This window comes from Zootoca vivipara, chromosome 5, assembly GCF_963506605.1.
Source record: "Zootoca vivipara chromosome 5, rZooViv1.1, whole genome shotgun sequence".
Lineage (NCBI taxonomy): Eukaryota > Metazoa > Chordata > Lepidosauria > Squamata > Lacertidae > Zootoca > Zootoca vivipara.
Window position 1 is genome coordinate 14,392,377 of NC_083280.1, and position 22,820 is coordinate 14,415,196.

Sequence of the window (22,820 nt, forward strand, 5' to 3'; positions counted from 1 at the left end):
TGGCATTCCTGATATAGGCAGCCTGCTGCAAAACTTCCTATCCTGAGACTATGTCTAGCTCTTCCACTTTAAGTCCTACTCATACTGTCTAGATGATGGGTGTCTAAACCCCAGATTTGGGTCCACCAATTTTGGCAATGGGGGGGGGAGTAGACAAAGCACTGAGGTGGGTAGAGAGATTTAAAGCTCTCCATCAGAGTACTGGGTTGGGATGCAAAATACCCACAACTCAATCAACAGAGCAACCATTTCATGAATGGGGCAACGGTGACAGCTCCCCACCTCCCAGCTGATCTGCACAGCTGTGTGCTGTATGTGCATACACAATCAGTATGGGGTAGCTACACCCACTAGAGCCATGCAGCCCCCAGAAAGCTGGCCAAAGGTGAATGTGGCTCTCCAGCACCCCCAAAAAAGGTTAATCATCCCCAATATAGACACATACATCTCAGTTGGACACAGTGTGTACCTGGGATCTGCTTGCTGATTTGCTAAACTTGTTGCTGCTTTATGTTTTTGAGATTTTATTGATATTGCCTTTTACTATAGTTAGCTTCCGTGAAGCTCCTTCTTAAAAAGCAGAAAAGGGCAAGACTAAAATATTTTTCAATGATAGCATACGGGCTAGACAGGGATTGATTGACTGATTTTGTCTGACACAAAGTAAAAGCAGATTTAGAAAACTGGATTATGCAACCAAACAACACATTATTCACAGCCCGGCTACCATCTTGACAACTACAGCTCCATGGGCCACTGTTGAAGTCTTTAAAGCCCTAAACGGCCTCGGCCCAGTATACCTGAAGGAGCATCTCCACCCCCATCATTCAGCCCGAACACTGAGGTCCGGCGCCAAGTGCCTTCTGGCAGTTCCCTCACTGCAAGGTTGCAGGGAACCAGGCAGAGGGCCTTCTCGGTAGTGGCTCCCGCCCTGTGAACCTCCCTCCCATCAGATGTCAAAGGAATGAACAACTATCTGACATTTAGAAGACATCTGAAGGCAGCCCTGTTTAGGGAAGATTTTTATTGACTGATGTTTTAATGTATTTTTAATCTCCTGTTGGAGATTTAATGTATTTTTAATCTCCTGTTGGAAGCCGCCCAGAGTGGCTGGGGAAACCCAGCCAGATGGGCGGGGTATAAGTATTCTATTATTATTATTATTATTATTATTATTATTATTATTATTATTATTATTATTCTTAAAAACCACTGGTCAAGGGTGAGGTTCAAGCTAACTTGTGGCTATTGAAGGCAGATTTTTAAGCAGAGTTCCACATCCCTGGTGTTGCAAATTGTACAGACTACAATGAAATGTGTGCTTTATGGCCTCCCCCATGCTATAGACTCAAGCCTCTGAAACTTGATTAGTTTCTTTTCCCCTAGCTCAGTATCTTTCCAACAGCAATTACAGGTTATACTGCTTGTGTGGACACTTTACGCACACATTTTGTATAGCTTAAGCAGAAGCAAAACAGACTTACCTGGCACAGACATGTTATTTATTCACATTAAATATAAATAAGCCCCACGAGAACTTTGTGCGCTGCTGAGCCACTGTCTTGAGAACTTGAAACAAATGCCAGGATTCTAAGTGGCGCCAAGAGACCAACCGATTTTGATGAGCTACCACTAGAGTAACCAAGATGCATCAATCCCAAAGATGTGAAAAGCAATCTTCTTTTGCTTGCATCGCATCAGGTGGACATTAGGGATGGGAAGACAGGACGGCAAAAAGGACGGCAAAAAGAAGGCTGCGGGGGAGATTTAAAGCAGCTCTCTTTTTCAGGTTAATAAGTACTCAGTTACAGAAATGAGAACACTGGTTTAATCAAAATACGGAGGTGCAAGAAGCCAACACTTGACAAAAGCATCAGCCAACTAGACTGGAGGAAACGATGAACCCAGCAATAGTTTCCTCAGTTGACACAGACTGTAATCTTATGTACGCTTACCTGGGAGTAAAGCCCCTTTGAACACAGTGGGTTGTTATTTCTATGTAAATATGCCCAGGATCATGCTGAGTTTTGTAAATAAGATGTAGGAAGTGCTGCTCCTACATGCAACAGCCCAATAAAACTGCCTTGGTTGTAATACTGCAATTTTAAAGAGCTCTGGATTAACTATGAGGGGAGAGACAGCCAGACGAGGTTGTAGTCATGGAATCAAAAAATGGTAGTTAGAAGGGACCATACAGGTTGTGTAGTCCAACGCTCTGCAATGCAGGAATTTTTTTACCTAAGGTGGTGTTTGGACCCATGACCCTGAGATTAAGAGTCTCATGCTCTACCGAGTTATTCCAGAGCAGCTACTACCACCACAAGTAAATGTACACATGGCAATCAACTGATCAGCAACCTCCCCCTGCCCAAATCTTTGATCTAAAAACTGGGGGAGGCTTGTTAACAACTTTCCACCTCCAGCATCTGCCAGCAGAAACCCAAAATTGCAAGAGATGTCAGCATTCCAGGGCCAGCAGATGCTCCTTAAAAAAGAAAAAGGGTGGACCAAGTAGAGATTCAGGAGCAGGGCGTCAATGTCATGACTCGAGATGCAAGTTTATTCAACTTGCCTAATTTATACAGGTTACAGAATTCAGCCTCTTGCGGAAGAATTTTCTAGAGCACAACTCTGCTCGTAAGTCAATAACCCATACAATGCCAGTGTAGTACATTTCTGCGAGAATTCGTGTAGGGGGAAGAATTACTCAAAGGTCTCTCTGCTTGCTTCTCAGTGGCAGCATCTCTCCTGCAGCAAATATTTCACTACTAATAGTAAGACATGGCAGCAGAAAGTTGCTCTGTCTTCTCCACTAATCCCCGTATCGAGCTACCAACCATTAAGTCCGCAGAAATAAAGTGTTCCTTGTTGACAGTTTGTGCAGCAGTTCTTACCAACTGACTGAGTGGCACATATAGCGTAAAGCTTTCTGTCAAGACTATGTTCCAGTCGTCCTTCGTAGGTTGCAAGTATTTGGATTACTATTTATTCCTCTGGGTTGCAAGTCATTCCAGAATGTCACAGCCAAATGAATATCTATAGACTTACCTCCAGGCAGTCGTTAAAAAGGAACAGGGTGACCTGCTCCCCTCTGTCACAGAGGTCGTCACCAAGCGCAACTGTTTCCAGCCGCTGAATTAGACTTCGGTGAGATGACAAGAGATTGGCCTGTGGGGTATAGGAGAAACTCATTTAAAAAAATAGAACAGAATAGTTCAGGAAGGTGCTTTGTCACCAAGAAATAAAATTAAACAGAGCAGACTTTTAACCTAAAAGATCTGTATAACATTCAAAAACCTGCTGGACAGTAATATTTATGCTATTCTGCAGATTAGATTTCACAGCAGGTAACATTGCCTTACTGAACCCTTTCAGAAGCTCATACAGGAGTCCTCTCATTGTCCAACAACAGAATACTTATCCAGTACATCAGCTTATTTGTTCTGTAACCTAGGGGTAGGCAACCTAAGGCCCGTGGGCCACAAGTGGCCCACGGGGGTTGTTTAACCAGCCCACGAGCTGCCCCCGAACCAAGCCATCTGCTCAACGAGTCCCTGCGCGCTGCACTAAACTGGCGCAGCGCAGTGCAGGGACTCGCTTCTGCGGTGCTGGAAATTGCATCTGAGCAGACACAGACTCCGGAAATTGCTGGCGCGCGCACTCACGCGCGTATGCATCCAGCCCACGGAGGGATCTCCGCTGGAGTGAACTGGCCCAGGCAAGATAAATCTTGCCGACCCCTGCTGTAACCCTACACATTTTTTTCTACAGCATTATTAGGGTCAATAGACGCTTTCAAAAACTCTATCTGGAAATAAAGTTAATGATGAATTTCAAAATTACTCCAGTTCAGCATGCAAAAATTAGTTGTTAATGATATCACATTCCAAAAACATGGAACACATTCCTAATCTATTGGGGTATGTTAGGTTCCACAGTGTTAACTCATTGGGCTATGTGGAAGCCTTGGAAGAAGAAAGGAGACAAGAAAGAAAAACAAAAAGCATAGGAGATGTACTGAACTCATAGTGGAAGGAATCCAAAGTACCCCGATAACCTAATGGGGTTGGAGAGCTCAACAGAATATTGCAACCAAGAAATCCATGTTAGAAGTTTGCACTATGAAAACTATAGTTCCTGTACCAATATAAAGCCAGCCTGAAGCAGAGTTAACCTCCTAGGGTAAAACTTACTCCTAAGGTCCAATAAAGCCTTGCAGTGGTTTTTGATTAGATACGGGAATCTGCTAGTAGTTACAAAAACAGGGAAAATATTCTAGTCCTCTTGAAGTGGCAGAACCAAAAAGGGTGGAATTTATGGTACAACCAAAATTCCAATTAATTTCCTCTACCCTATTTTAAGAACTTGCCGAGCATATAATCCAGTTCAATTAGGGGTTGGGCAGCTTCATTCTCCCGTTCATCTCAATAAAAACCCTGAACATGTAGCAAGTTAAACATACATTTTTTAAAAAAAACCGAAGTGCAGAGAGATGAAACAGCACAGGATAGCTGACCTCACAATTGTTGAGAAGCGTGTAGAGTATGAAGCGGCTCAGGTTTGCTAGAGAAAAGCTGAACCAATATTTCAAACAGGAGCTGGGGCCCACAGCAACCCCACTGGCCCGGGAGTGTTAGTGGGAAGACTCTCCAATTAAAATTTATTCTTCCCCTCCTCCTCCCCCTAACAAAGGGTCATATCTGGCTAACAAAAGGACTCCACCCCACACATCATCAGGCTCAGCTGCACCATTACTTACCGGGCAGCCATCTACTTCATAGACAACATCAAAAATCTGCCTTTGGGCTTCCGTTTTCCTTTTATCTTCATTAATATGCCTGGGGAAAAGAGCAGAAAAAGACTTTTCAGTTGAAAAGGGTTTAGGTCCAATGCAGACAGGGCATCCAGGTATCTGCTTCCTTGCACGTGAAGGTCAGATCCACTACTTTAAGTTATTGACATAAGCTTTTGCTCAGCGACTATTATGGGTGGGGAGTGTGAGTGTGCACACACAATCACACACACACACACCCCAAACATGTGTCTATGCACACATCTATAGCTGAACAGCCCCTTCATCTGCAGAACGGCCACTTCGTTAAGTCGGCTACCCAGAAACCAAGACTACCACAGGAGAATTAAGCTATCTATATGCATACCAACACCATGCAAAAATACAAAGCTACACACAAACAGAAAACCACCTTTTATGGATAGGGAATAGATAATGTAACAAAAGGGAAAATGTGGTATTTGTAGAAAATAGCAGAATATATTGATGAGGTTAATAAATCAGAAATGAAAGTCGAGGGAAGTCAAAAGGGGGGAGGGAGAGATGTTTATGTAAGCTGTATGCTATATTTGTAAAGACAGAAAAGAAAATTACTTTAAAAAAATAAAAGAAACACCACCTTTTATGAGAGTTCCGTTTTTAAATTCTGCCCACATTAATTTCCCGCACAGACTTGGGAAATGTGAAAAGACTGCGACGAGCAGCCGTGTCAGCAGTTGAAGACTAAGGAGAAGTGTTTTCCACTTGAGGAAGGCCCAAAGGGGGCAGGGGTTCATCAAAAGAAATTTGCTGAATTTTCCTCCCTTAAAGTGCTGCAAAGCTACGTACTAGGCAGCTGCTACAATGCTGACCCTTCACACCGACAGCAGTCATGGGAGTCTCCTGCAGCACAAGCAATTCCTACAGAATTCCTATCGTCGTCATTTGAATTTTCACTGGCTTCGGGAGTAAGGGAAAGGATTCATAATATATCCCATCACCTTAAGGAAAAGCTCTTGTAACAAGAAAAAGCACCTTTTCCACAAAAAGGTTCTGAAAAGCAGCAGGTAACTTATCTTTGAAGTAAGACACCTCTCATTACAAAATGATGTATCAAATGGATAGCAGTGCCAAAGCAGGGCCTCCCAGTTTCGAGGAGAATTAAACGCTCGTAACTTTTTTCCATTGAGTACAATTTGATGTGTGGCTTTTGAGATGGAACCCACAGTTCAGCTGGGAACCTAGCTACCTCATCACAACAGCAGCATTACCATGGCTTTGTTTTCTCTTTTCTTTTCTTTTTTGGCAACTGGAAATACAGGCCGGCGATATACCACAGGATAAACCATACCATTGTTATTTATTTCCTAGCATCATAGAATAGTAGAATTGGAAGGTCCAACCCCCAGCAATGCAGGAGTTTCATTTGCTGATAGCTTCCCATGAGGCATGCCAAATGAATTTACAATATAAGAGAATAGATCAGTTACATATACAGTGGTACCTTAGTTTTTGAGCGTCTTGGAAACCGAACGTTTCGGCTTTCAAACGCCGAAAACCCAGAAGTAAATGATTCCGTTTTCGAACATGCCTCAGAGGTTGAACAGCTTCCACTGCGTTTTTCTCCATTGAAATTGCAGGCTGCCTCTGCAAGACCCTTTGCGCCTCAGTTTTCGAATATTTCAGAAGCCGAACAGTCTTCTGGAAAGGATTACGTTCGAAAACTGAGGTACCACTGTACTGAATTAGTCAATACAATTACATTTATAAATACAACTTTTAAAAACTATATATAATGCATGCTGCCTATTGAACAGACAAGTATGGTAGGTAGGGGGAGAGAGAGAGATGTAGAATACTTGTCTGCTCAATAGGCAGTATGTCTTACTGTCTTACTGCCAAGCTAGTCTACCATACTAATATCAGAACCAGATAATATCTCCTAGTAACTAGTATCACCACTTACGTCATCACTTCCTTTAGCGACTCAATGGCTCTCTCTAGAGTTGCCTTGTCAGGATTGTCTTCTGCCGTATGTTTCTTAATGTCTACAACAGGGAAGTGCAAAAAGTGCAACTTTTTAAAAACAATGCTCACCTAGAAACACTCTCAAACACTCTCAAACAGTGAGCCACACCTATTTCAAGGCCTGATGTAAATTATGCAGGTTAGGCCTGTATGACTATACTTAACAGTAGGTGGCAAACGGATTTAAGAACTGCATATGTTTTAGTGATAGATAATTTACAGAGGTGTTTTTTTTGGGGGGGGGAGTTGTCAGTCACTGCCCAATTGCATTCCATTATTCCTCTTAATTGAAAGCCAGTTTAAAGATCTCCGTAGTGTTAGAGCCTTAAACAGATCGATTTGAAAATTTAAAACACAATGATGCTCAAGTATCCACCATCCCTAGAGCAGCTCTGGTCATGTACATTTTCAGAAAAGGGCATGGAGTCAGATGAAGCCCGTTTCAGTTACAGAGCGTTTAGCTCTCCCAATTCAAAGCAACTAAAACTAAGGAATCATCTCACTTCCTCTACAAAAACAAGCAATGCAAAACTAGCCCTCACTTACCATTTAGAAGAAGGGCAACACTAGGCAGCCTCTGAACAGGTCGGATGAGGAGTTCTGCCAAACTCTGTCGACCACACTCTGGTTTAGCTTGATTTATCTATTGAGAGCAAAGTACCGACTCAATCCTTGCCATTGCTATGTGTGAAATTCTTATTTTCTTTGCATGAGGGGTAGATGCCCGCTGTCTTTAAAGAGGCAGTAGTGCAACCGTTCCTCAGTAAACCTGCACCAGACTCAGAGGTTTGCAACAACTACCACCCAGTCACAAACATCCCCTTTCTAAGGAAAGTGTAGTGGCCAGGTGCTCTTAGAAAAAATGCATTATCTGTAGAGGTTTTCAACCTTTTTGAGTCCACAGCTCCCCTGACCAACTACATTCTTTCTGCGGCTCCCCTGTGGGGAAATGCTCTGAGTCTCCAAAGCACAACTACCGGTATGTCACCCCTTGCCTGCAGAGCCAGCAGCCCCTCACCCCTTGTTGAACACCTTCCCTTGTGGACTATTCCTTCAGTCCTCTCTTGATTCTTTGGGAGTCCTCCGAGCAGCCACCGTCGCCATCGCTGGTCTCTGAGCTGCCCCACCCTCCTCACACTGCCCCACAGGGGCCTGGAAAGAGAATCCCCCACTGCATTGTCTGGATCCATTCCCAACAAAAATTCAGGCCTAGCTTCAGAACTGAGTCAGCCTTGGTTACCCTGACCAATGACAGGGATAGAGGGAATGTGATCCTGTTGCTTCTCTTTGATCTCTCAGCAGCGCTCAGTATCATTGACCATATTGGCTGGATCGACTAAACGGGTTGGCAGTAGGAAATACGGCAATTCTACAGGGGTGTTTTCAGAAATGTCACTAAGAAACTCAGCCTTATAGCAATTATTCTGTGATGTTCTGCAGGTTTCCATCTTGCTCCCAAGACTACTGGATATCTATATGAATCCACTGGGAACTGTATGGAGTGTTATGGGCTGACATGCCCTCAGTATGCTGATGACACCCAACTCTACTTTCTCTGTATATCCAAGTCAGAAAGGAAGGCGCAAGCCCTGGTTCTTAGACAAGTGGTGAGCTGGATGAGGGCCAAGTTGAAGCTCCATCTTAACAAGATAGAGGCCCTGTGGATAGTAAGGCCAAAGAAGTGGGCAGGTTTTCAACACTGGACGGAGCTGCCCTCCCTCCAAAACAAACAGATGTGCAATCTGATGGTGCTCTTAGATCTATCATTGGCTGGAGGCACCAGTCAGATGGGCGGGGTACAAATCATAAATAAATAAGGGGAGGCCCTGCTCACTGTGATGCATTTGGACCAAGCTCACTATGTGGCAATGCCGGGGGAGGGGGGGGCTCTCCATATGGAATTCCCTGTCTCCCTGCCCAGGCCAGAATACAGCTGGTGCAAACTCTGACTTCATTCATCTAGGCAATAGCTTGAGAGGAAACTTGAATCTGTTTGATTACTATCTTGTGGACTGTTTGTTAGTGCTACTATTGCTCGCTTACTTTGTTTTGATAAAATGTAGTAGCACATTAGCGCTGTGGTTAAACCACTGAGCCTAGAGCTTGCTGATCAGAAGGTCGGCGGTTCGAATCCCTGGGACGGGGTGAGCTCCCGTTGCTTGGTCCCAGCTCCTGCCAACCTAGCAGTTTGAAAGCACGTCAAAATGCAAGTAGATAAATAGGAACCGCTACAGCGGGAAGGTAAATGGCGTTTCCATGTGCTGCTCTGGTTTTCCAGAAGCGGCTTTGTCATGCTGGCCACATGACCTGGAAGCTATACGCCGGCTCCCTCGGCCAATAATGCGAGATGAGCGCGCAACCCCAGAGTCGGTCACGACTGGACCTAATGGTCAGGGGTCCCTTTACCTTTAGTAGCACATATGTGACTTTTTAGGCAACCTGCTTTGGGATTACCTTGGCAATGAAGAGCAGGTAAGCAATATTTTAAATGCTTCAGCAAGTAGGAGTGAAAAACCCCTGCCAATCAGCCCCCCCACCTCTCCCCCCCCACTTCTTCCTAATGTCTCAACAATCAAGATTAACGTGTAAAAACAATACATGGAAAAATATGAGGCATTGTACTACCTTTGTATACCAATAAAATCCTTAATTAAAAAAACAGAAAAAAAGGGGGGGAAACCCTGCCAATCTACTGGTAAGATCCTAATCCACCTTCGGTCTACACCTGTTCTAAAGGCATTGAAGTTAGACGCTGCTAACTTATTACACAGAAGTCAAAAACATATTCCAAGTCAATACACAGATGAAATCCCTTACACACACACATACATACATACATATATACATATACATATATACACAGAGGGGGGAGCAAGGGAAAGGGGGGGAAGGTAATTACCTTCAGGAAAGCGTGAAACCTTGGCTTCTGTTTTTCGCACTTAGTAATCATTTCCTTGCTCATTTCAAAGAAGTTCACAAAAGGAGGGTATGTTTTCAGTAAGTCTTTTGACTGAAAGAATGCAGAACTTTCGTTTACAACAAGCATAAAGCTGAAGTGGGAAAAGGTAATTTTAAAAATTGGTCCTTTACAGTAACCAGCTTAAATATACCATCATGCCCTGAAGTATTTTCAGTCACCACTAAACCACTAAAGAGGCACTCCACAGCAGTCTTCCCCAACATCCCTGAGATCTACAGGTGTGGGGCAGTATATAAATGCAACAGTACAAGTATGCAATGCAAAACTTTGCTCGAGGTTACTAAGGCTTCCCCCAATTCCTCCAAGACCAGGAGGTTCCTCCACGTGTGCTATGCGAGCACTCATGGTATTGCAGTTAGTGTTGAAGACTTACATATTTGAGTATGACATCACCAATGCTTTTGCTTTCAGTCCAGTTTATCATAAGGTCTTCAAGGTCCTCCTAGAACATAAATGACATATTGTCTATTTTTAAAAATGCTTACAATTTGTAAGATGGAAAGTTATATTAGCATTCTGAACTTGTGCATTTTTTCTGCTCCCAAATAGGCTTTAATTTAAAGATACGTAATGAAGGTGCTTACCGTGTTTCTCCAAAAATAAGACACCGTCTTAAATTTATTTTTCCTCAAAAAAACCCACGATGGCTTATTTTCAGGGGATGTCTTATTTTTTTTATTAAGTATGGTACAGTTTAACCTACAAGGTTAAACTGCCTATCACTATGGCTTATTTTCGGGGTATGGCTTATTTTCGGAGAAATATGGCATATACACTGAGTGTAGATAAGCGACTTCATTACATATATTGGTATGCACACGAAAGCTCATACCAATGACAAACTTAGTTGGTCTCTAAGGTGCTGCTGGAAGGAATATTTTCATTACATATATTTAGGCACCTGGCAAAAACATTTCTCTTCAACAAGGCATTCAGCAGATTAACAATCTATGGGTTTTTTTAATATGTGGGGGTGCTATTGGTTTGTTTTTATTATGTATTTTTAATTCTCATTTTGTGTCTTTCTGTTGTTAAGAGTAGTATACAAATTCAATTAATGATAACAATAACAATTTGATACCACATTTGGAAGCAAGGGGAAATATAAGCACCCTTATTTTTTGGTATTATGCCTGATGTGAGTCAGTTTCAGGGAATCTATTCATGAACTATTGAGCTGAAGAGTGTAGAACAAATGCTAAACTTGCAACTTCAAATTCCATTTTCTGTCCTTAGTTGTTCCAAATGTTAATGTTTTCCCAGGGCGGCACAAGCAAGTTAAAACTCAGGAGTAAAGCAACACAGATGAAAGATCTGCATTGTACAAGTCTTGAAGACAACCTTTATCTTGGTGTGTACATCAAGGATGTCAGGGATACTGCCAAATATGGTTTTAATTTCCTCTGGTGCAAGGATGGGCCCTCCAAGTTGTCCTTCCTTTTCCAAGGGGACTTGAAAGACCTGGGGAAAAATGAAAACAGCAAATACATTTAATACCACAGAGTCGTCTTAATTGGAAGGCTGCACTCAAGGCAGATTCATGCTCTTTGCAGGAGATAACAGTTTCCCTAAAGCCACCTATTGGCAATTATGTGCTGGGCCAGGTTTACCGTGCCAAGATGCTGCTGCCTAGTAGTCAGTCCCGTTACACCCCTGCCCTAAACAATAAAAATGAAGGCTTTCCTAATACCCATATAAATTGATGTTGGTTCAGCTCTGTCTGCATTACCAACCCACAAGTGACACAGTTAGAGCAGTGGTTCTCAAAGGATGTGGCACACCACAGGGGTGTGACAGGAGAGGACGGCAAGGGTGCCAGTAAGATTCAAGGACAATCAAAGAAACATTTAAACATTTCAGTATAGTATAGTATTTTTAAAACATTCTTATTTTACAAAATACGGATCAGTATCTTTTTCTAAATGAAAGGAAGAGCATCGGTGATACCGAGGACTACCTAGCTGCGATCCAGAAACGCTGTTCGAACAAAGTGCTGGAGAAGTCGCATTTATAATTATATTTTGGAAATGATTCGTGTTCTAATGCAGCAGCATTGTTTCAGACTTTCTGGAGCACCTGCTGCTGAAGCAGTGGTGAAGATGAGCAAGCATGAAACCAGTCATCTGGATGGGAGAACTGAAGGATCCCCATGTAAAAAAAAAAAGCCTATTTAAACCTCAGCATAGCTGCCAAGTTCTCCCTTTTTTTAAGGGAAATTCCCTTATGCTGAATAGGCTTCCTCGCGAGAAAAGGGAAAACTTGGCAGCTATGAACCTCAGTCATGTGTGCATGGTAGACAACTGCCAGGAAGCACAGGCCAGCCATAGCTTCCTGGCACTTGACTGCCTCCACATCACATATTTTGCAGACACACCTCTCCTTACCTGGCATGAGACACACACAGCATACAGACAACACGGTTGCCGTGTAAGGTTCCCATCAGCCCGCAGAGGGCTGTTACTGCAATACTAGTCGTAACAGAGGCCCCTTGTAATGGATCTTTTTGGAAAGTGCTATTGATTTGTAGCAAGTTTTCATCAGGTAACGGGGTGCAGGGGGGACCTATTGACTCGCCTGGATTATGGTTGTCAGGATATCAACATAGTTGCTCTCCGTCTGATACAGCTCCTTCGCAACCTGCCATCTCGCAGACTGCTTTGGCAGAAATGGAGTCGAGTTTTTGGATGGCTTTGCACATGATTTTGGAGTTTCTGTAAAGGATGGAGACACAAGATGTAAAAAGGATTTATTTGGGTTTTTATTTGTGGGGTTTTTGTTTTGTTCTGTTTTACAGGCAGGGAAACTACAATGGATTCTTAACAGGTGATCTCTTTAAGACAACTGTTTCCATTAGATGTGTTAATCCATTTTAAATATGAAGATTTGAATGCTATTCCGCTTTTTAAAGTCACACAAAATAAAAACCTGCTTGAACAGGAAAAGCCCTAAGTGGGTTCTACTTTCCGTGCCACCATGCAAGGTGAAGTTTTATCTACCACTTTCTCTCTGTGCTACTATTATAAAATAGCCAATGCCCATCATTTTAGCAATATTAGGGAATATCCCCAGAATATTTCGATACCAGAAGCAATACAGTATTAGGAATCTGAACAGCACCTAGCTTACCTCTTATAAGCACTGAAGCAGTGCAAGCGAAACCAGCATCTGAATTAAATTCAGAGGTTGGTTCAAGTCTTCCTATCCAACTATCATTGTCATTAACCAGTGTTCCATCATAAAAACTACACTCATGTTGTTCCTTGTTGCTTCTCTCACAATTCACTTCCTGAACTTCAGCATTGAAGTTGGTACAGTTGAAGCAACCTTATTTACCTCAGTAAGATGTCTCCACCTCTACTCTTGCTGGGACAAATTTGGTTCACCTTGGAAGTCAGGTGCCACAAACAGATCTAATCTGTATTTTGAAATTGCCTTTTTTACACGACTCATGCCCCAAATTAAGTTCTGCATTACCTAAATGGTCATTGCAATCGAAAAAATTTAAGGAAATTTGCTCATCATCACCTTGCGATGTTCTCGGTACATCTCTAACTGCATGATGTTCACATAAGGCAAAATCTTTCAAAACTGGAATGGAACGGAGGCTTACAGAAGTTTCCTTGCTTTCGACTGGGAAAATAATGAATTTCTGAAGATTCATTTGCAGTGCTTCATTAACTAGGCTTTCAGGTAGCTTACTGCTAGCTGCCTTGATGGTTTGTTGCAGATTTTCTAAGGAGTTTATGCAACATTTATGGGCAACGTTATCCAGAGGAATACATCTGGAAAGCCTGCATGATTTCTTCCTCATCCGACTAAGTCTATAGAAATGAGAGTTGCCCTTCTGTCTACCAATATCCACGTTCCTCAATTCTATCCTGCTCCCTGTATAGTATTGAGAAGGGGGAAATTAGTTACTCATGTCAGTATTCAGAAATGCTTTATTTTTGCCACAACTATTAAATGACACAGAGCTGATTTTGCTTTACCTCCATTAGTTATGCCCGATTCAGGAGTATTGGAAATATCAAGTAAGGATCCCATTGAAAGCGAATGCTCAGCTGATGGCCGCTTCCGAGGTGGGAAGGGAGACATGTCTGCCTCTCTGGTCAGCTGAGCAAGGGTCTCTCTTAAACGACGTTTCTTCCGGTTGCTATTTGGAGTATTCAGTGAAAGTTGTGAGACAGACGTTTTCAGTCCAGGACTGTCTAACTGCAATGAAATATAAACATTCAGATAGGTAACTGTACTCCTGCTCTACAGCTTAGAACCACAGGAAGCTGTAAAATCCTGCTACTGAAATGAATTATTGGTTTCACTGTAAAGCTTACTATATAGCCCTTCAGGAAGGCCTTGAAGACCCAATTATTTTCACTGGCTGATTCTTTAGTAATTATCTTCTGCTAATATTGAGTTCCTTTGAGGTGATGGTCTTTCTTGGGGGGGGGGAGTGTTTTATTTTTGGGCTGGATGAGCATTTATTACTACTCAAATTTTCATAGGAGGCTTTGTATTCTATTTTATTTTGTTGTTAGAAACTGCATTTCAGTCTCTTATTGGTCTAGATCACATGACATATTAAACCAGGGTCCCCAAACTAAGGCTCGGGGGCCGGAGGCGGCCCAATCGCCTTCTAAATCCGGCCCATGGACGGTCCGGGAATCAGCATGTTTTTACATGAGTAGAATGTGTCCTTTTATTTAAAATGCATCTCTGGGTTATTTGTGGGGCATAGGAATTCGTTCTTTTTTTTTCCCTTCAAAATATAGTCGTCGTCCCGTCCCCCCCGTCCCCAAGGTCTGAGGGACAGTGGACCTGCCCCCTGCTGAAGACGTTTGCTGACTCCTGAACCATGGTTTAATATGAACTATGGTTTAATGGGAACAAATAGCATGGTGGTGCTCAAAGGTTCCTGCACTGCTGCTCCCACAAACTAAACCCAGAATCTGGCTCATTCCGCTGTCAAAACCTGTGCTTATGGTTTGTTTCTCTCCAAACAAACCATGAGTAGTAGCTAAGCTTTGTTCTTGGTTTACCTCTCATGGTTTGTTTAGGGGAAGGAAGCCACAAGCTCTGGTTCAGATGACATGAGAAGCACAAGTCTGCCTTGTTTAGTCTTTGGCGCAGCACCAGAAGAGGAGGAATGCCACAAGAGCTTCTGAGCTGCGATCTGCTGCTTGTTCACATTAAACCATTGTTTGTATTGAACTATGGTTTGAGTCAACAAGTGAACCAGGCCACTGTGTAAGCTGCCCTGATTGAGTTTTACTCATAAAAGTGGCCATTAGTGTTTTACATAAATACAGAAACAAAAAATGCTTTGACACGGTTAATGGAACTGAAGGGTTTAAAAATCACCCCCAAAATTCCATCTTATATTTCATTAATAAGCTAATACCAAGAATTGCCCAGTTTAAAGATCCCATTCTGGTTCTATAAATTGTCTTCAATATTCTAGATTTCCTTCTGTAGCAGCTCACCTTTTCAAAAAGGTACATAGACTCTCCAGCTTTGGCATCCATCTGAATGCTTCCCCAAAACCACTAGAGGGAGAAAAAAACATTTTCTGTGATTTGCTCAAGCATATACAACAATCCATCATTGCCAACGTTAAAAACAGCTACTGAAAAGCAAAAGCCATGGGGTTTAGGCTTAGGATGCATTTTAAGAATCCAGGATTTTCTATTAAAACTGACCTCCTGCTTTACAACATAGAGGTTCTGTGATGGCTCAAATGGAAGGTCTTTTACTGTATTTTCTTCAACTATGAGATGAGTACACCTTTCGTCACCAACAGGCAGGTGTTGTCCACCTGAAGACAAAAGAGGGTTGGCAAGATTAATCTGTTCCTTTCTAAATTCTACATTTAATTTTCATTGCAGTACACTACAGTAACACCGGAGGGGGGGCAGGAATCTTATTGCCCAGTGAAAAATGTGCAGTTATTCTCAAAGTATTATGTTACGCGGGGGAGAGGAGACTTTCCTCTGTCCCTCACATGTAGTTTGTCAGGGGACAGAGCCAAACGTAGCTGGGGCACATCCCTTTTTTCACTCGTCTTCAACATTTTCCCCTCCTTGCTGCACACATGAAATTAGGAAGAGGACCACAGGACCCCCAAACCCTTATTTATTCAGAATAAGAGTTTAGAAAGGAAGATATAGAAGAAACCTGAGACTCAATGGCAAGCAGATGCAGATTTTAGGGAATGGAGGGAACGGGGAAGAACATCTCTAGTTAGTGCTACATATTGGCTAAGAGGATAAACCTAAATGTCCCTACTTGAAATCTAACAGCTATGAACTCACTACATGGAACGTGCTTATTTCTTCTGTCTGTACTTTAGGAATAATACTGGCCTTTTTGAAGGTTAGCGTAAGGGATATGAAGATATGGAGTGCTCCAAGAACTGCAGAGCACCTACGAACAACGCTAACCATACTTAGAATAACGTATTTAAAGGAGAGAGCACTGATTTCTTTCACACAGCTTCAGATTTTTATTATGCATGATGCAAAGCTGGCTCTCCACATTTTTACGTTCAGGAAGCTGTACATGAACTAAAGAAAAAGCACAAATCTGCACAAATGCAATTTGAGATACAGCTTAAGCATTTGACATCTCTTCTGTAACGAATTCTCAGCATTTAGACTTGCTTTAGATGGTGATGTCAACCTCTTTTAAGTGCAAATCAGTAGAAAAGCATTTTTCCATAGATAGGTATAATAGAGGGGTATACAGCTCATTAAACAAGTCATCAACTGCTGTAATACATTTACAAATATGAACACGATTAACACGTTCTCGGTAAAACAGAGCATCAAAATCTGTAGTATCAGCAATATAATAACATGCTGGCTATTTATTATGTGTGCCCCCCCCCCAAAAAAGTATCTTTTTACAGTGTTTCTGTCCAGGGCATGAGGAGGTTTAAGGCATTTTATGTACATAGACGCTTTAACTGCAATTGCTTTTTCACATTTACCTTGCATTTCTGTCATTTCTTCCATGCTCTTCTTTTCTTCGTCAGAGAATCCAAGAAAACTTAACATGCAGTCCTGAAATGGGGGAACTTTAAATTCTTTCCTGAATTCCTCAGCAGCAGCACAGAAGTCGCTAAGTGGGGGGGAAATGGGAATGAGGGATTTAAATCTTGTTGCACCATGTTTTCCTATGCAGAAAATGGTTTCTGCTCACTGTCCTGCATGCAAGTGCAAATACCAATGCTACACCATGGTGCCACTTTGGAGAATGTATACATACATGTCATTCCTTTTCTCCCAGGCCTTATAAATCCACTCTGCTTTCATGATGGGTGTGCCTAGACTCACAGCTGCCTGCAAATCAACAGAGAAAGAAGCAACAGGTACTGTTCCTATGCAGACTGAAAAAGAGAATGCCTTTGCAAAAGTTTACTTCGTAAAGATCATTGTATTTCACAAAACACAAAAATCTATGCTTGATAAACAGAATTAACATTTGTGGGCTTTTTTAATTTAAAAAAAAAGATCTGTACTTTAACACTGGATGTTAGTGAAAGTGTGGCAAGCTCACAACATTGAATCCATGGGTCCCTATTGAAACACAAAGTTCAAAGAACAAAGCAGGTGGAATTTGGCCTTTAGAGTCAAACATTATAATAGTGAAACATGCACTCACATATTCAACATCAACCCCAAAACATGGTTTGGCAATACTCAGGCTTGCACATTCCTTCCTCCCACCTTTCTTTTGCATGAAAGTATTAGGAATTCCTGACTACACACAGAGGGGGTCAGATTCTGCTCCCATGTACAGTAGTACCTCGGGTTATGAACACGATCCGTTCCGGATCGCGGTTCGTAACCCGAAAAGGTCACAAGCCGAGCGCCATTTATGCGCATGCGCAAAGCGCGTGCGCTGCTTCTGCGCATGCGCGGGGTGCACGCGCGCCGAAAACACTTCCGGGTTTGCGGAGTTCGTAACCCGAACTGTTCGCAACCCGAGCGGGTCGTAAACCGAGGTACGACTGTAATATAAAAGATTTATGTAATATAAAAGGGGTCATGACCAGAGGGGGTCAGATTCTGCTCCCATGTAATATAAAAGATTTATTTAATGGCAAGCCAATATGCTTTGATTACTTAAGTTGATTAGTATACATGCTCCTTCAGGAAATATTAAAACAACTGAATTGCTTCCTTTATTCAAATAACAGGGGGAATGAAAGCTTCCTTATAATGCGTCAGATCACTGGTCCATCTAGCTCAGTATTGTCCACACTGATTGGCATAGTCTCCCCAGGATTCTAGACTGGGTACATTCCCAGTCCCACCTGGAGATGCCAGGGATTGAACATGGGACATTCTTCATGCATAGCAGATACTTTACCACTGAGCTACAGTCCTTCTGCAGGAGGGGGAAGCCAATGTAAATCAGATTTTTCAATCAATGATTTATGTCTATCCACCCCAACATTTTGGAAGGGAGCCATATTATCCAGCCCTCAATAAATCCATCATATATATGAATATGGACAATTCATTATTTTACTAAGCCATAAATGGAGGGTCAACTGCATTTAAAATGATTTAAATAAAATAGATGTTTGCTCATGGAAGACAGCTAAAGCATACGTAGACACAAGTGAGATTTCATTTTAATATGGCTGAATGCAACAAAACCAGAACAAAACTGCTGTCCAGTTTTTAAACATCTCCTTCCACTGGGTCGTAAGGTAGCTCCATAAGAACTACTGCATTCTTAGATCTCCAGCTGACAGCATCAGGCTGCAAGTATAGGCTTTGCGACAGAATGCTTATGTACATTAATTGTATCTTCAACTGCTTTGGAGTTGACATTTAAATGAAAAGTTATGCAACTCCAAATGCTCCTGCCACTCTAATATACCTCCAAGACATCCTTCAAAATATTGAAATGCCTCTTAAAATAAAGACGCACAATCAAAACTTTAAATGCAAAATCCATTTACTCCTGCCCACAGCTTAAGGTACATACTTATCATTCCTTTGCATCATATGTCTGGTATATGCAAAAAAAAAAAAATATTCTGCACCCAAACTCTGAACTAGAAAGGGAAATGAACATACTCTGAATTTGTCTCCTTGCGTAGAATTAGCCACCAAATGTGTAACTTTTGAACTGAAATCCCGTCGAATAATCCCTCCCATATGATGAGCCAAGGTCACCAGCTTCACCTATGAACAAAATTGGGCTCGTTAGTTTTCTAATTATTTTTTAAACAAAACTGCTATTAGACCAAGGGAATATGCTGCTTGCAATTCAATGTATGAAGCAACAGTACTTCCAGCCATTCTCCTTTCAGTTTATGTTGCAACATTTGGGTTGTAAAATGGTTACTTCTCTCTTTAAATGCATTCCTGCACAGGAGGGTCAAGAGTTCCAAGCAAGGTTTGCTCAGGGATGCTTTGCACAGGAGAGTCAAAAATTCATCCTATGAACCTGGCAATTAAGGGGAAGCAGAAGCAGATGTCTACTCTACTTCCAATTGGCTACAATGTTGTGAGGGTAACTGAAAAAACTGTATACGAGTTGGGACGGTCCAAAGCCTAGTTACTCACCCCACAAATGCCATACTACTCTACCACATGGAAGGAATAGGTTAAAATCCAAAACTTTAAATAAATGTTTAGTGAAGGCACCCAGAGGCAGAAAGAGAAGATAACTACTTGCTGACTGCAGTGAGTTAACTCTACTAATTGGCACTCACAGTATTACCACACAAGCATTTGGTACTTTTGACCAACTTGTGTGTCCCATATTTTTATTCCTGTCTTCCATAGGAGGACCCCATATGGTGGTGTATATGGCATTATGCCCATTCTGTTTACTTCAACTATTTATATACAAAAATTTCCTAGCAGTGTGCATAAAAATCACAGAAAGCACATGTGAGGGACAGGGCCACTGTGACAGCACATAACAAATAAAATCAGAAAACGCCCTTAAAATGCCTGCAGGAATAGATACACATCAAGTCTCCAAGTTGGACCAGTCACCAATCCACAACTGAATATCACTCAGTGCTGAGTGGAAGCTTGAATCCAGATGTCCCCATTTCATGTCCATCACACTATTCCCTGTGTCTAAAAACAACCCTTTTTGCACATTCCTCAAGTAGTGCTGCTGTAGCAGTCAGTACCAAGCTCCATGCGGATCTCCACGTACAGTACTTGTTCTCCACTCAATACTGCAACCTCTTCAACTATTATTCAATGTAGGTGAACTATTCTAAGGGGCATGGGGAAAAAAGGCAATCTTACCAATTCTTCTTTCTTTCTGAATCCTGTGAAGCATAACACAAGATTCAGCATACTGGCACAGTACAACGGGCGGCATGAGAAAGGCAGAGGCTGAAATAAAAGTAAACTGGTTGATTGTCACAGAAGACTCCCCAGGACAATTAAGTAAGCGTGTTTGAAAATCATGCACTTGAAAGATAAACCGCCACCCATTCAGGGAACTAGGGACCTGGTTTAATCAAACCTACAGCGCTATAGAAGTCACTTCCTGGTTGTTTCTTCCTATACTGTTTTGGTTAACATCTAAATGAAGAAGTCACATTTACAAGACAAAGGACACTAAAGCTAAAGACTCCCTAGGGAGGAGGAGAGATTTGTGTGGGAAGAAGAAAGCACAGTTACAGCAATGTACGAAGAGGACCACAGACCCTGATCAGAACCTCCTGTTTTAACATGTTTTGTTTAGTGTACGTACATTTTCATTATGGATGTATTTTTTATTATGCCCTAATAAACCTGTTAGTGCTATGGTCCATGGGGTCACGAAGATTCAGACACGACTAAACGACTAAACAACAACAAAGTCTTTAAGGTACCACAATACTATTTTTATTCAAGTATTAGATGCACAATAGAAGTGTGCTCCATTCAAATGTTGCACTGCAGATATCAGAGAGCCACGTGGTAAGGTGGAAAAATGAGGGAAAACAGATCTGTCAAAGGTTATGACTGTGTTATTTAATACAGATATGGAGCAAGAATTCAACGTGTATCCCAAAGGGCAAGTGAATAAAATACATTTTTAAACAGGTCCCAGTTTCAGGAGTTACAGGGGAAGCCACGATTGTATCCAAATATATGCAAGTCTAAAACAGAAGCTAGCCACCATTTCAAGATCTCCTACAATGTACAGTATATTCTTACCTCGGCTTTTCTGGCACAGTGCAGTACTATTGGGGGCCCAAGGACTCTGCAGTCAGCTTTGTGCAAATCGTTGAAAATGGGACCTTGAAAGTCTGCTATCACAAAAATGGTCTCAAATTCTGGCGAATCGGAATTCTTATACTCCTCCACTGAGTCCGTCTTTATGTAGGGCACTTTAATTTCCTTCAATTGTTTACAAAAAAAATCAAGTATTATTTACAATAGTAAAGCTAACAAAAATGCTTTTCTGCCTGTAAGTTATATTGCAGGATTATTTCAATAAAAATAAGTGTGAGTTAGAAACTGCCCATTAAATTTGAAGCTAGCTCAACAGAAACGTGACTCCTTTTTTGCAGATAGAAGCAAAGAGTTTTAATAGATAAATCAAATTTGAGTTCTAATTCATGAGCACGAGGTGCATCATCTGAACAATCACAGGTGTACAACAATTCAGAATCAACGCCAACACCCTAAAGTGTCAAAGCTTTGATTTAGCTAGCTCCATTGTGCACCATTCACTACTATTGTGCTTTTATATTATCCATATACCAAGTGATGAGAATGTTGATTTTGCCCACTTCTGTCCCAGTAGTGCAAAAGACTGCATGCAGACACGTACACGTAGTTGCCCCTACATACCATATGGATAATACTTTTAATAAGTTTTTCTTCCGATTTACCAGAACTAGCTTCCTTTATCTTTATAACGGGAACTTCCATTATCTTAATGGTCTGCAGAAGAGGAGAACTTCAGTATGAGAACGAAATAAACCAAAGCCTCAACTACAAGTTTTCAATAACATGAGGGATCACATACCATTTTGGGATCATAGGCATTTAGAATTTTGAGAGCACCAGAAATCTTCAAGGGCACAATATCAGTTACGGGCGACAGTACCCAGAGAGTAACAAAGGACTGCGAGATTTTTTGGGGGGGAGGGGGGGCTCGTTTAATCTCACTGTAAACAAGTGGTACAGTGACAATAAAGTATTTCTATTCTATTTCTATTCTAATAAATCTTACCTCCAAAGCTTTCACAAGTTCTTCACATTTTGCAGCTTCTTGAAGTAGGACCACCCTAGTTTCAATCTGCGCCATTTCTTCTTTTGGGAAAGGTGAAAAAAGAACGAACAGTATCTAAACATATGATTGCAGAAATAAAGCGACCTATCTTCTCTCTCAACAAGGGAGAGGAAGTAGAAGAAGCTTATATTCCCAGTAACATCCTTTTATACATGTAATTCACCTGTACAGGTGGCAACCATTTAGCGTGGGGGTTCAGTTTCTGGCCCCCCGGGGTGCCTTGAATGATGGTCAGGGGTGCTGCGGCCAACACTGGCCTGTGTCTTTCTTTCCTTTCCTCCCTTCCTCTGATGCCCTCCCACGTCTCTGCCTCCCAAAGGTTTGCACAGCTGTTTGTTGCAGCAGCTCTAGCTACAAGCTCCCCAGGTAAATGGTGGCTCTGGGGCTGGCCAGGGGATGCTGGTTGACAGGAGCGGAGGAAGCCTTGGAGTAAGCAAGCAAGTAGGTGAGGGAGCCCAATCAGCCCTTGCTGTTGGGACGGACAGACAAGTGGGAGTTTGGGCAGGCAGGCAGGCCTTTCTTGTGCTGGCTGTGTGCAAGGCCACCCTGGGAACTGAGTGCCCAGAGCCGAAGGGGAGCCTTTCCGCCATGCAGGCCTGGCAGTGCCTGCTGCTGTCTCCCAAGGTAAGTTGCTGACCTCACATTCACCTTTGGCCACTCTCTGTTGGGCCACTAGGGCAGATTTAGTCTCCTAGTGTCACTTACTGAAAACAACCCTGTAGAATCGCCATATTTCCTACTGCCAACTCGCTTAAATCAGCCCTGAGTGCT

At 42.2% G+C, this 22,820-nt stretch overlaps 1 protein-coding gene across 8 annotated transcripts in view; it reads right to left on the reverse strand.

The window, feature by feature from the left end:
• The window catches only part of ECT2 (epithelial cell transforming 2), a 45,843-nt gene that overhangs the window by 14,269 nt on the left and 8,754 nt on the right, over window positions 1-22,820 (reverse strand). For 2 of the 8 annotated variants that reach the window (XM_060274363.1, XM_060274359.1), the window contains exons 3-20: window positions 21,990-22,066; window positions 21,605-21,697; window positions 20,966-21,148; window positions 20,063-20,152; window positions 18,869-18,976; window positions 17,043-17,116; window positions 16,765-16,895; window positions 15,476-15,591; window positions 15,260-15,322; window positions 13,769-13,991; window positions 12,354-12,490; window positions 11,121-11,240; window positions 10,153-10,221; window positions 9,699-9,809; window positions 7,346-7,442; window positions 6,738-6,819; window positions 4,760-4,838; window positions 3,049-3,168 (exon numbers count right to left, since the gene is read on the reverse strand). In XM_060274363.1, the coding sequence (XP_060130346.1) occupies window positions 3,049-3,168; window positions 4,760-4,838; window positions 6,738-6,819; window positions 7,346-7,442; window positions 9,699-9,809; window positions 10,153-10,221; window positions 11,121-11,240; window positions 12,354-12,490; window positions 13,769-13,991; window positions 15,260-15,322; window positions 15,476-15,591; window positions 16,765-16,895; window positions 17,043-17,116; window positions 18,869-18,976; window positions 20,063-20,152; window positions 20,966-21,148; window positions 21,605-21,697; window positions 21,990-22,066 (1,973 nt within the window). Of the gene's footprint in view, window positions 1-3,048; window positions 3,169-4,759; window positions 4,839-6,737; window positions 6,820-7,345; window positions 7,443-9,698; window positions 9,810-10,152; window positions 10,222-11,120; window positions 11,241-12,353; window positions 12,491-13,768; window positions 13,992-15,259; window positions 15,323-15,475; window positions 15,592-16,764; window positions 16,896-17,042; window positions 17,117-18,868; window positions 18,977-20,062; window positions 20,153-20,965; window positions 21,149-21,604; window positions 21,698-21,989; window positions 22,070-22,820 lie in introns of all 8 variants that reach the window. The other 6 variants (XM_060274362.1, XM_060274358.1, XM_035133950.2 and 3 more) reach the window with 3 other exon arrangements.